General features: G+C 36.4%; 1 protein-coding gene across 1 annotated transcript in view; it reads left to right on the forward strand.

Annotated features, from left to right (window-relative positions):
- Positions 1-14,596, forward strand: part of CEP128 (centrosomal protein 128) — a 466,954-nt gene that overhangs the window by 21,266 nt on the left and 431,092 nt on the right. The window contains exons 2-3 of the mRNA XM_018053897.1: positions 2,745-2,906; positions 4,808-4,894. Of these exons, the coding sequence (XP_017909386.1) occupies positions 2,760-2,906; positions 4,808-4,894 (234 nt within the window). The 5' untranslated portion in view covers positions 2,745-2,759. The remainder of the gene's footprint in view (positions 1-2,744; positions 2,907-4,807; positions 4,895-14,596) is intronic.

Raw genomic sequence — 14,596 nt, forward strand, 5'->3', positions numbered from 1 at the left:
CCCAGGAATTGAACCCGTGTCTCTTATGTCTACCTGCATTGACAGGAGGGTTCTTTACCACTAGCATCATCTAGGAAGCTCCCTCTCCCTTCCCTGACATTATATATAACTAATTATTATTAAAATTTTGATATTCAAAAAAAAATTCAGGTTGTCTCAAAGATAGTTATCTTGTTTCTTGTTTTCACCAACAGCCATTATGGTTAACATCTGATTTTTCAGTGTTGCCTTTTTATTCCGCCTGGTGAAATCTTAATTCCAGTTTAGTTTCCAGAATTATGACTGGTTAAAATGAAACTTATTCTTTCAGATACAGAATTCTGACAGATCCAGGCATAATTATTACTTTCCATCATATAAGAGAAGGAATAAGGACATAAAAGCCTTTTTAGTCTGAGGCCAGAGGTTTGATTTGTTTTATTATATGCAGCATAGATATGTCGCTGTTTTTTTCCCTAAGTGACTAATAGAGATTTCATAATGCTACTTGCTTCCCACTCTCCCTCCCTTTGGTATTTTTATGCTTAAATGAAATGACGGGGCATTGAGGAGGCTGTAGACACATGTGAGCCATGGCCTGCTGCTACCTTTAATTATTTTTACTAACTGTTAAGACTGTTCACAAGTAGTGTTCAGGAGACAGCAGAGCAGGGCAGAATGAAGAGAACACTGAAGGTGAAGAAGCCTGGCTGAACCCTAGGTCTGCCTCCTGGGTCTGTTACTTATAATCACTGTCTGGAGTTTGACTTGTTACTTAACATCTCTGCCTTCAGCATCCTCTATAGGTTAACTGCCCATTTTAGTAAGTTATTACTCTTTGCAACCCCATGGACTGCAGCCTCCCAGGTCCTCCGTCCATGGGATTTTCCAGGCAAGAGTACTGGAGTGGGTAGCCTATCCCTTCTCCAGGGGATCTTCCTGACTCAGGGATTGAACCCAGGTCTCCCACATTGCAGGCAGACGCTTTACCCTCTAAGCCACCAGGGAAACTCTAAATTGGATTGCCTATGTGAGCATTTATAGAGTACCTGGCATTGTAGTAGGCTCTCAGAAAATGTTGAATTTTTTTTTTTCTCCCGTTTTCACCAAAGGAAAGTGTTGGAAAGTCCTCTAACGTACAGTAAATGATTTTAGGTCAAGTGGCATAGATTTATGGCTGTGCTCACATGTGTGCATGGGTGTGCAGAGACACACAAGTGATTTCCTAAGTTTAAAGGTGAAGTTCTATTTAAGATTTCTCAAGTTTATTCTTTTGGACTTAAACAAGTGTGATCCTGCAAAAGTGTAGCCATACAGTTGTATCAGCTTTCGTTTCTTGTTCGTGTTTCCTAATGTCAGAGGGAGCTACGTTGTTGGCACTGTGCCTTTATGCTTGTAGACAGGAGAAGGGGGCCAAGAACTGAGGAAAGAGGCCAGGAAGGAAGTTGAGAGGCCTGGGCAGAGGAGAGGCTGCAGTCTGACAGCTCTTCTCTAGCACTGTCTCAGATGGGTCCAAAAAGGTGGATATTCTGTTGATTTCTTTTTCTGACGCTACAAGGACAGACTGTATTTCACTGAAAAAACTGAACTCACAGCAAGCTCCCTTGCTTATCTTTTTAATTTAGTTTAATATTTTAAAAACATGAATACTTTCATTAAATGTGCTAGAATCTATACATATTTAGCAAATTCCCTCTATCCCTTTGGCTTTAGATGTTTGGTCATGTACTTCCCAGATTCATTCAGAATAAAGATCCAAAAATTTCAGAATATTCTAGATTATTAAAGCAAGGTTTCCTCATACTGTTCTTAAAATGCCAGAAAACTGGCCATGTAGATTTTAGGAAGATTGTAACAATTAATGTTAAAATAAAGATCATTAACTCTCTATTAAGCAGAAAATGAAATTGTTGGAATACTCAAACTTTCACTTTTGATAATTGAATTTTCTCTGATGTTTCTTTGTTAAAAATATATTTCATTTTGTCAATTTCTATAAAAATTTTCTGAAATTTTGAGATTGTCTTGCATGAAATAATTTTCTTTTGCATTAGATTGAAAATTGAGGTAAGGATGGGAAGAAAGCATATTTAGAGATGTTTCTACTTAGGAGATTATATTCAGGCTTCTTGGCTTTCTGTTTTGGTGGAGACGTTGAAGATGTCATCTTCTCACATATTTGTTATGGAATTTGTACTTCTGTGATGGCATTTAATTTGACTATATTTTAAATTAAGAGGTATGAGAGTGTTTGCTGTACAATAAATGGAATTCTCTTAGTTTAGTTTATTCTGTGTGTGTTGTATTTTTATTTAAAGATACACATGTTCTCATAGCTTAGCAGAATGGACGTCGGACGAATATTGAGAACTGTAGGTCCTACCTTAGAGAATATCTGTGTTATTTTTTTTCTTTTATTGTAGAGATACCAATCTGTATGTCTCATATACCTTAGAGTGTTGTTGGTAGGGTTGTATGAGATACTGTATGCTTTGAAAATTTAGGAGCATTGCACAAAACTAAGTGATTATTATTATTTGGAGTTGTAAATGTCTGAGGAATTGCTCATAAAGCAGAAAAGACAAAGGAGAGAGAGTTGCATGTGGAAATGACTTGTGTTTTCAAGCTCTGTGTTAGAAATTATGATATGGCAAAAGACTAATGTAATAAATACTTAAGATCAAAAAGCAAATAAAAGTTAAATTAACCTCTTATTTCTCTGCTCTTTACCATTTGATTGACCTTGAGCTGGATTTATTTTTAAGGATTTTTATACATCAATGGCAGAATCCTCCAGTGATTCAGATCACTACCGCTCTCGTGACCGATTGAGTCGATGGGCTGCCAGTTCAGTACACAGGGAAGTTCGACATCGTCCTACTGTGGATGTCACTGAGAAGGTCAACACCATAACCAGTACTTTACAGGTTAGTTTAGCAGTAGTAGAGAGTTGACTCATTGGAAAAGACTCTGATGCTGGGAGGGACTGAGGGCAGGAGGAGAATGGGATGACAGAGGATGAGATGGCTGGATGGCATCACTGACTCGATGGACGTGAGTGTGAGTGAACTCCGGGAGTTGGTGATGGACAGGGAGGCCTGGCGTGCTGCGATTCATGGGGTCGCAAAGAGTCGGACACGACTGAATGACTGAACTGAACTGAGCATGTGGTAGATTTTAACTAGGTTAAGCTAAGAAATGGTTTAAGTCAGTGTCTTAGTTTTTTATGACATGGTAACAAATTACCATAAAACTAGTGTCTAAAAAACCCAGATATTTATTTTCTTATAGTTCTGAAGGTCAAAATCTAACAGTGGTCTCATTGGGCTAAAAGCAGGATATCAGGAGGTCTGCATTCCTTTCTGGAGTCCCTAGGGAAATATCTGTTCCTTTTCCAGTCTTTTCTAGAGGCTGCCGAAATTCCTGGTCCTATAGCCCCTCCCTTACTCTTCACAGCCATAAGGGTGGGTTGGACCCTTCTTACATCATGTTACTATGCCTGCTCTTGCTTCCCTTTAAGGCTCCTTGTGAGTACCTTGGGTCCACCCCATAATTCAGAATAATCTCCCCATCTCAAGGTCCTTAAATTAGTTATATCTGCAAAATCCCTTTTGCCATATAAGGGAACGTATACACAGGATTGAGAGATTAGGACCTAGACATTTTTGGGGTCATTATTCTGCCTAACACAGTCAGATACTTGAGATATCTGATAGGTTGCGGAAATGTCTTGGGATAAGATAGTATTTCCAAATACTTAAAATACTCTGGGAGTGAAGCCAGTAGGAATTACCATAGTTTGGCTTTTTGTAGACATGTCTTTAGTGAAGTTGTTCCTATTTTGGGTACGTAAATTATTCATGGATGAATGATATTGAGATGCTATTTTTATTTAGAGGCTAGTTTTTGACAGTGTTTGGAAATTTGAGTGGGCATTTTATATGCTCTTCCTAGAAAGGGTTTTGATAATGAGGTGGGGGAAGGGTATCATGTTGGGGAAAAAGAAAACTCAAATAGAATTATTTTTTTCCTACCCTTTAATCTGTTACTTCTGTTTTGCCTGAATAACCATGGATTTTGGCTTTCAATTAGTTTGAGTTATTGTGCTTAGATAAAAAGAGGCTAATTTCTGGTGGAGAAACAATAATATGCTTTAAAACTCAGAAACCTATTTCTTTTGAAACTTATTTAAATTAATATAATATTGGATTTTTGCAGTGCAGATTCTTGAATTTTTCCACTAATGAAACATATTAATAAGTATATATTTTGAAAGAAATACCTTCATTCACCTTTCAGATGAAACCTATCAAATTTCATGGAAACCATTTTTATTGTAATTAGAAACAAATTTGTTTATAGCTAAAAGTTAAAGGCTACTTTATTTTCTTTTCTCTTAATTGAGTTCTAAGGTAAATACTTGAAATAACATTGATCATAGTGATTTGCTTGTCTTGAACACAATCTACTACATTTTTCTAAGGATTCTCTTCTATAAAGTGGGGGTGAAGTGTGCAAATTGTTGACGTGCACAAATTGATGATGAGGATTCTTATCCAGTTTATGGTTTTGTTTCCAGCTTGTTATGGAGCCTTGGATAAGGACTGAAACCATTTGCTTCAGATTTCACACGAGTAAATTGTAGATGGGCTTGAGTTTATTTATCAGTGTTAATAACATTTATTTGATATTTATGAAGTATATTGATTGCAACTTAATTATTGTATCAGTTGTACCTTTTGCAAACAGTTGACCTAGTTCTTTGATATACTGCTAAGACTGGGGAATACATCATTTGGAGCAATTAATAAAGCCCATTTTTTTTTAGGACACCAGTCGGAACCTGCGACAAGTCGACCAGATGCTTGGACATTACCGAGAGTATAGTAATGGACAGGCGGGAGCTATAGAACATGTAAGAAAGTTTACAAATGTTTGCATTTTCTCTTACTAACGTTTTTGGAAGTTTAGTTGTTGAATATGGATATGAGATAAAGGAGATGATTGTCATGAATAGCTTTAGCTTTTTGACTGGTTTATTATTTTGTAGTTTAAATTTAGGTTAGCTTGTCAGATGGATTGCCAACTAGTGTGTATAGATTAGATTCTATTGAATTTGAAAGCTTTATTTAATTTTTTTTGGCTGTGCCACATGGCATGTAGGATTTGTTCCCTGATGAGGATCAAACCACTGCAGTGGAAGCATGGAGTCTTAACCACTGGACTGCCAGGGAAGTCTGAATTTGAAAGCTTTAAATCAGAGGGGGAAGAATTCAGGATAGGAATTAAACTGAAACTTACTAAATTTGGACCATGGATATTCCTCATGGGGAATTAAGAATTTTAAGAATGGTTTAATTTAGTAAGACATGCTCATTGTTTAAATAAATACTAAAACTCCATAGCCCTTTTTAGTGCTACTCCAAAGAGGTAACTGTTGTGACAACTTCTTGTATATCTTTCCAAACATTTTCTATGCATACATAAGCATACATGAAATTGCTTTGAAAACCGGCATCCTGTAAAAAGTGTTATTTAACTTTTGTGTAATGAGTGTTATGTAACTTTAATTCATTTAATGTATATCATTTTTCATATGACACAGTAGCTCTTCCTCATTCTTTTGAACAGTTATAATATTCCATAGTATAGATGTATTTAGGTTATTGTTTATTGTTATAAACTGTGCAGCCATGACCATTACTGTACACATTTGTTGTGTATAATCATGTATGATTCTTGGAAGTATAGGGTTCCTGGGTTAAAGGACACGTGCAGTTAAAAATTCTCCAGACATTTCAAAATGCCCTTTCAAGTATATGCCAATTTAAACACATGGGGATTTATTTATTTGTTTATTTATTTATTTTCTAAGGAGAATTTTTATTTTAAAGAAATAAAATATACAGAGATTTGGTCTCAAAATTAGTCTTCATTTTTTGTAATAGTAAATGTCCTAAACAGCTTAAATGTCCAGAAATACCTGACAATTTAAATAAACAACAATTTAAACATTTACCATGAATTATTATACAGCTGTCAAAAGGAAGATTGCAAGTTTAGAAATCAACAAATATATAATGGTGTAAATGCAAATGCATGGAAATATACTGATGATATATCACTAAGTAACAAGGTTATTTTTAAACAATATATATCCATAAATAAATAATTCGTAAGCCTAAAGAATCTTGAAGAGCATCTACTAAAAAATAAGAATGCCTATTTATGGGAGGATTTATTGCTTGTCTGTATTTTCTGATTTTCCTAAAAATTGACCTTTGTTGCTTTATTTTTAGTTTTTATTTTATTTTACTTTTTTTTCATTTAATCTTTTTTTTTTATTATTTTTACTTTATTTTACTTTACAATACTGTATTGGTTTCGACATACATTGACCTGAATCCCACCATGGGTGTACATGCGATCCCAACATGAACCCCCCTCCCACCTCCCTCCCCACAACATCCCTCTGGGTCATCCCCATGCACCAGCCCCTAGCATGCTGTATCCTGCATCAGACATGGACTGGTGATTTGATTCTTACATGATAGTATACATGTTTCAATGCCATTCTCCCAAATCATCCCACCCTCTCCCTCTCCCTCTGAGTCCCAAAGTCCGCTATACACATCTGTGTCTTTTTTGCTGTCTTGCATACAGGGTCATCATTGCCATCTTTCTAAATTCCATATATATGTGGTAGTATACTGTATTTGTGTTTTTCTTTCTGGCTTACTTCACTCTGTATAATCGGCTCCAGTTTCGTCCATCTCAACAGAACTGATTCAAATGTATTCTTCCTAATGGCTGAGTAATACTCCATTGTGTATATGTACCACAGCTTTCTTATCCATTCATCTGCTGATGGACATCTAGGTTGTTTCCATGTCCTGGCTATCATAAACAGTGCTGCGATGAACATTGGGGTACATGTGTCTCTTTCAATTCTGGTTTCCTCGGTGTGTATGCCCAGCAGTGGGATTGCTGGGTCATAAGGTAGTTCTATTTGCAATTTTTTAAGGAATCTCCACACTGTTTTCCATAGTGGTTGCACTAGTTTGCATTCCCACCAACAGTTAAACACATGGGGATTTAATATAATTCACGTTGGGATGGGAGCTGGAAAGATATCCCAGAATTCTGGGATAAAATGAATATTTTTATTTGTTTGTTTGATTTTGGCCATGCCATGTGGCTGGTGGGATTTTAATTCCCAGATAAGAAATTGAACCTGTTCCCTAAGCAGTGAGAATATGAAATCTTAAACACTGGGCCACCAGAGAATTCCCTAAAATGAATATTTTTTATTAATATTTTGCTAATTCCATCTCTTATTTCTTTCTTTTGGAATTTGCTAACTCATCTTCTGCAAACTCTTGGGAAACCAATTAAATTTGTTCCTTCATGTTTCTAATTATGAGTATATACTCTAAGACGACAGGTATTACATGTGTGCTGTAAAATTGATTATTTTATATATATCTGTGCTGTACTGAGTTGTCACTTAAGTCTCAGGCTTAATTGATGATTTATTTTCTTTTTACAAAGCAGAAATGTATTAATCCATTTGCTTGTAATTGGAGGCTAATTGCTTGAGTGCAGAGAACATATTTTCTCTTGTAAGTTTTTTTTAACTACTTTCATTTAGAAAATAAACTTGGACATTTTTGCATCTACCAGGTTTTTATGATTTATGATGTATTTGCAGATGGTGCCATAGACTTTATATATTTGAGGAGCTCATGAGATGTTTTTCATTTAATTATCATATTAATAATGGTAGTTAATTTTTTGCTCCATAATTTATTAGTAAAAAATTAAAAACATTAACTAGTGGCACAGAACTAACCTACTTTGAAAGGGAGAATATTAGATGAATTTCCCGTGGATTGAGTTATTGGGAAATAAAACTATGTATTAGAGAAACTTCTGTACGGGTAAGCTTTTAAAACACAGAATGTGTTCTACTAGAATTGGGAGGCCTAGAATTGAATAACGCTGAGTTCTGGGGGAACGGTTTTATACTTGAGAAATGAATTCAACTGGTATTTCATTTCCATCTAAATTACCCGTACGTAAAATGTAGAGCCACTCATATTTAAAATAGGACATAGGAGAACAAGATTTTTTTACCTTGCACCTGTGCCAAGTTGCTTTGGTCATGTCCGACTCTGCAACCCTATAGACTGTAGCCCTCCAGGCTTCTCTGTCCATGGGATTCTCCAGGCTAGAATACTGGAGTGGGTTGCCATTTCCTCCTCTAGGAGATCTTTCAGACCCAGGGATCGAACCCATGTCTCTTGTGTCTCCTATATTGGCAGGCAGGTTCTTTACCACTAGCACCACCTGGGAAGCCCTCCTTTTATTTTAGGCCATTCTTTGTCTGGTCTAAATTCTCCTCCTTAGTTTCTCCAAATTCTTGTTCTGTTAAAGTAGTTCATTCTCAATGATTACCCACTCACCCTCATACCAGAGGGGGATGCCTCTCATTGCTTTATATTACAGTCCCTTGATGGAGCAATGATTTCCATTCTACCACCTGTAAGTTACCTGGGGGCACACCTGCCTTAATCTGTGGGAAGATGTGCAGCTCGGAATATTTCTCACAAGTCAGTCTGATGGACTTCTCAGTATAAATTGCTTTCTTAGCATTAAAATATTTACTGTTGTGAAATATAGCAGTAAAATGAGCATAACCTAAAAATGAGTGTATGTAATGTGCCAACTATCAGGTGGTTCATTTGAATCTTTTTGTTTATATTCTTTAAGTCTTGTAAGTACATAATAGTGTTATCCTCTGTTTTTAAAATTTTAATTATTGTGTGTTCTGTTTAGGAAGGGACTCTGGAAATTGATTTTTGTTTTTTGTTTCTTTTTGAGCCTGTGCTCCAGCTCATGCAAGTTCTCTTGCTGTGGAACCTAGTTTCTTTTCAACATTGTGTAGCAGATTAATTTATTTTGAAATTGTTATTTTATTGAGGTATAGTTAATTTATAATATTGTATTAGTTTCTGGTATACAGCAAAGCGACTCAGTTATACACACATATTTATTAATATTCTTTTCCATTATGGTTTATTATAGGATATAGGATATCGAATATAAATCCCTGTGCTAAACTGTAGGACCCTGCTTATCTGTTTTATATAGAATAGTTTGTGTCTGCTAATCTCAAACACCTAATTTATCCCCCACCTACCCCCTTTCCCTTTTGGTAACCATAGTTTGTTTTCTATATCTGTGAGTCTGTTTCTGTTTTGTAAATAACTTTGCTTGTGTCATATTTTATTTTCACATATAAGTGATATCATATTTGTCTTCCTCATTCTGACTTACTTCATTTAGTATGATAATCTCTATATCCATCCATATTGCTGCAAATGGAATTACTTCATTGTTAATGGCTGAGTAGTATTCCATTGTATATATGTATATACCACATCTTTATCCATTCATCTGTTGACATTTAGGTTGCTTCTATGTCTTGTCTATTGAAAATAATGCAGCTATGAACTTTGGGTTATATGCATTTTTTTTGAATTAAGAGTTTTTTCCAGATATATGCCCAGGGGTGGATTGCTGGATCTTATGGCAATTTGTAGTTTTTTAAGGAACATCCATACTCCTTTCTGTAGTGCTGCACCAATTTACATTCCATCCAACAGTGTAGGAGGGTTCCCTTTTCTCCATACCCTCAATAACATTTATTATCTGTAGGCTTTTGATGATGGCCATTCTAACTAGTGTGAGGCGATACCTCATTGTAATTTTGATTTGTATTTCTCTAGTAATTAGTGATGTTGAGTATCTTTTCATGTGCCTATTGACCATCTGTATGTCTTCTTTGGAGAAATGTCAATTTAGGTCTTTTGTCCCCTTTTTGGGGGGCATTGTTGGATGTTTGTTGTTGTTGCTGTTACTGAGTTGTATTAGCTGTTTATCTACTTCCGCTTTGACTGTGCCAAAGCCTTTGACTGTGGATCATAATGAACTGTAGAAAGTTCTTACAGAGATAGGAATACTTGACCACCTTACTTACCTCGCGAGAAATCTGTATGCAGGTTACAAAGCAACAGTTAGAACCAGACATGGAACAATGGACTGGTTCCAAATTGGGAAAGGAGTACGTCAAGGCTGTATATTGTCACCGTGCTTATTTAACTTTATATTCAGAGTACATCATGCAAAATGCTGGGCTGGATGAAGCACAAGATGGAATCAAATTTCTGGGAGAAACATCAATAACCTCAGATATGCAGATAACACCACCCTTATGGCAGAAAGTGAAGAGGAACTAAAAAGCCTCTTAAAGAGGAGAGTGAAAAAACTGGCTTAAAACTCAACATTCAAAAAACTAAGATCATGGCATCTGGTCCCATCACTTGTTGGCAAATAGATGGGGAAACAATGGAAAAATTGAGAGACTTTATTTTCTTGGGCTCCAAAATCGCTGCAGGTGGTGACTGCAGTCACAAAATTAAAAGATGCTTGCCCCTTGAAAGAAAAGCTATGACCAAGCTAGACAGCATATTAAAATGTAGAGACATTACTTTGCCAACAAAGGTCCATCTAGTCAAAGCCATGTTTTTTCCAGTAGTCATGTATGGATGTGAGAGTTAGACCATAAAGAAGACTGAGTGCGGAAACACTGATTCTTTTGAACTGTGGTGTTGGAGAAGACTCTTGAGAGTCCCTTGGACTGCAAGGAGATCCAACCAGTCCATCCTAGAGGAAATCAGCCCTGAGTATTCATTGGAAGGACTGATGCTGAAACTGAAACTCCAGTACTTTGGCCACCTGATGTGAAGAGTTGACCCCTTGGAAAAGACCCTGATGCTGGGAAAGATTGAAGGTGGGAGGAGAAGGAGACGACAGATGATGAGATGGTTGGATGGCATCGCTGACTTGATGGACATGAGTTTGTGCAAGCTCTGGGAGTTGAGTCAGACACGACAGAGCGACTGAACTGAACTGAGCTGAGCTGTTTATTTTGGAAATCCTTTGTCGGTCTCATTGTTTGGAAATATTTTCTCCCATTTTGTAGGTTGTCCTTGTGTTCTACTTATGGTTTCCTTTGCTGTGCAAAAGCTTATAAATTTGATGTCTCATTTGTTTATTTTTGCTTTTATTTGTATTGCCTTGGTAGACTAACCTAAGAAAACATTGCTGTGATTTATGTTGGAACAGATTTTACATATGTTCTCTTCTGGGAGTTTTGTGGTGTTGTGTCTTATATTTAAACCCCTAAGCCATTGAGTTTATTTTGTGTTCGGTGTGAGGGAGTGTTCTAACTTGATTGATTTACATGCAACTTTCCTGCCTTCCCAACACCACTTGCTGTTGTGTGGTGCTGTGTCAAAGGAGGCTGGGTATGACTCTGGGTATGTGGGTTTATTTCTGGGCTCTCTGCTCTGTTCTTTTGATTCATATGTCTTTTTTGGTTTTTTTTGTTTTTTTGTTTTTTAAACCAGTACCATGCTTCTTGATGTAGCTTTTTGTAGTATTGTCTGAAGTCTGGGAGGGTTATACCTCCAGCTTTGTTCTTTTTCCTCAGGATCACTTTGGCAATTCTGGGTGTTTTGTGGTTCCATATAAATTTTAGGATTATTTGCTCTAGTTCTGTGGATAAGGTCATGGGTAATTTGATGGGATTTGCATTAAACCTGTAGATTGCTTTCAGTTGTATGGCCATTTTAACAATATTAATTATTTCAATCCAAGAGCATGGTTTATCTTTCCGTTTCTTTGTCATCTTCAGTTCTTTATCAGTGTTTTATAGTTCTCAGCATATAAATCTTTCACCTCCTTGGTCAGGTTTATTCCTGAGTATTTCTTTGTTTTAGATGTGATTTTATTTTTTAAAATTTTATTTATTTATTTTTGGCTGTGGTCTTCGTTGCTGTGTGGGATTTCTCTGGATGGGGAGAGTGAGGTCTACTCTCTAGTTGCATAGTATGGGCTTCTCATTGTGGTGGTTTCTTTTGTTACAGAGCATGGGCTTTAGGGTGCATGGAGTTTTTATCATGAATAGATGTTGAATTTTGGTTAATCCATTTTAACCAGTGTTCAACTGTTAAAAGAATTTTCTCCATATTAAATATCCATTGTCTAATTGAAATTAGCATTTCTCTTTTAACATATAAGAGGTTTCCTAGGAAATGAGATCAGCTGTTCTGCTCTAGGTAAGATAAGAACTTTTATTATTAACTTAGATTTATAAATGATACTAGTGCTAAATCTCAGGAAATGGATATAAGTGATATATTTATAGTTTACCTTTGAACAACACAGAGGTTGGAACTCTGACCTTCCATGCAGTTGAAAATTTATGTATAACTTGTAGTTGGCCCTTGGTGTCTGAGTTTCCTCCCTGTCTGAAGTTCTCCATATTTACAGCTGTGTGTTCATGGATTCAGCCAACCTTGGATCATGTGGTACTGTGCTATTTACTATTGAAAAAAATCTGCATATAGGTAGACGAGTGTAGTTCACACCTATGTTATTCAAAGGTCAACTGTATATAAACTTATATATTTATTTTATTGAGATTTAGTTTTGTGAACATAATTTGTCAGTGAGTGAGGGACAATATAAATATTCAGTGCAGTGTTTTCCTCCTGAGATGATCTCTTCAAACAAGAGAATTGTGGGAATTATTTCTGTTGGTTTTGTAAGGGTCAAGAGTCATGATCAGTCAATTTTTGGACTACTTTTTCTTGAAATGTACATGATTTTGCTGTTGTTTTCTTGAATCTTTATTCCAACGCTAAATGCAATTCTTTGCTTATTATATGTGAAGGTCTTGCTCTGTGAAGAGCGGAGCAGTGTTAGAGGATCGGCAATGGGTGTGTGCTGTTTCATAGGAAAATAGCACCTACCTTTTTGGGAATTTCTGCCTAAGTTTAGTTTACAGGCTCTTTCTTCTTCTTCTTCTTCTTTTTTTTTTTTTTTTGTTTGGTAGAAACTCATTTAATTGTTTCAGTAGTCCTACTAGGTAGATGCTGTTGATGCATGGAATGGTCACTAACTTGCACAGTCTCACAGTAAGTCAGTGACAGAGCCAAGGATAGGATATTATCCCCAAACCCAGCCCCAGGGTTTGTTCCTGTCCTTCAGTTGTGGTTACCCATGTTTTCATGATGCTGTGAATTTTTTTTTTTTTTGAAAATTGGGATTTTGGATTCCAAGTTTGAAGGGTTATATAATTTACATTGATAAACTAGATTTTGGAGGTTATCGTAACTGATTGAAGATCCAAAGCCCATCGTCATACAAGTCATTAAGGTTACATCTGGTACAACATCCAGAATGAGAGTTAGATGGAACAAATGTGGAAACAGAATGGGAGGGAGTCTGGTGCTGAGCTTGGATTGGCATTGAAGGCTTGTCAAAGTTGGCAGTTCGAGCGCCGCTTAAGGCAATGTGGTGGATTCTGCACATTTCCTTCCCCCTTCTTCCTAAGTTATTATTATTTTTTTTTCTGACTAGCCTTTCTTGTAGCCATTGCAGCCAACAAGCCATATTAAGTTGGATGATATGATTTTGGATCTTTGGACTCAGTGAACTTTGTGAACTTAAGGAGGTGTCATCCTGTGTTATTTCTCATGCTGTAAATTTTTTGGGAAGTCTGAGAACATTTGGTCCAAAAAGAACCTATGTTATGAAAGTGTTAGTTGCTTAGTCGTGTCTGACTCTATGCAACCCCATGGACTGTGGCCTGCTAGGCTCCTCTCTCTATGGAATTCTCTGGGTAAAAATGCTGGAGTGGGTTACCATGCCCTCCTCCAGGGGATCTTCCCAACCCAGGGATCAAACCTGGGTCTCTTGCATAGCAGACGGATTCTTTACCATCTGAGCCGCCAGGGAAGCCCTAGAGGACGTATGGCAAAGTTTTATTTGCTAGTTTACTAGGAAGATTTGGAATATATTGTACTCCTGGGTTAAATAGTGTGGTTGAATTGCCTAGTGCTTAGGATATTTCTAGGACTGTATGTTACTATTCATGAGAGAATAGGTCTGTTTTTTATGTTAATGTTATAGAAATGGAATGCCCTTAAGGAATGTTCAACATAGAAAGTTAATACATTCTGCAGTAGAAATTTGGACTGTAGCTGATGAGGCTGAAGTAGCTAATACTCCATATAAAGGAAAGATACAGTTCTCTTGATTCAAATCATTAGATTCACTAAGTATAATTTTAAGGTAAAGATTGGTTAAAATATGGTAACATCAATTAGACCTTAGAGGCATGTATTAATAGGTCATTTTTCCTCAATTTAAGTACTCTGATTCAAATTTCCCTTTGGGAATAATAGACTATTAGCATCTGGCATATGAACTTTGGAAAAATTTGAATGTTACGTAACAAAGTCCAGGTTTTTCTTCTTCTTAGTGGGTTTCAGTTGTCAGATATACATAGTGACAGCCCAGAAGGATAATGTTAGATTTTTGGAGCCAGACATGAGCCACTTGTAATATTCCAGAGCTGAAGGTACTCATACTTTTCTCTCTGGCTGAGTTTTGATAATTGCCCTAAAGGTGAGAACTGTACCGACTTTTAGCAACTTTAGTGTTAAGTAGTAAGAGTCTCTGGATAAGAATTGTAATGGAACAA

Source organism: Capra hircus, chromosome 10 (assembly GCF_001704415.2).
Source record: "Capra hircus breed San Clemente chromosome 10, ASM170441v1, whole genome shotgun sequence".
NCBI lineage: Eukaryota > Metazoa > Chordata > Mammalia > Artiodactyla > Bovidae > Capra > Capra hircus.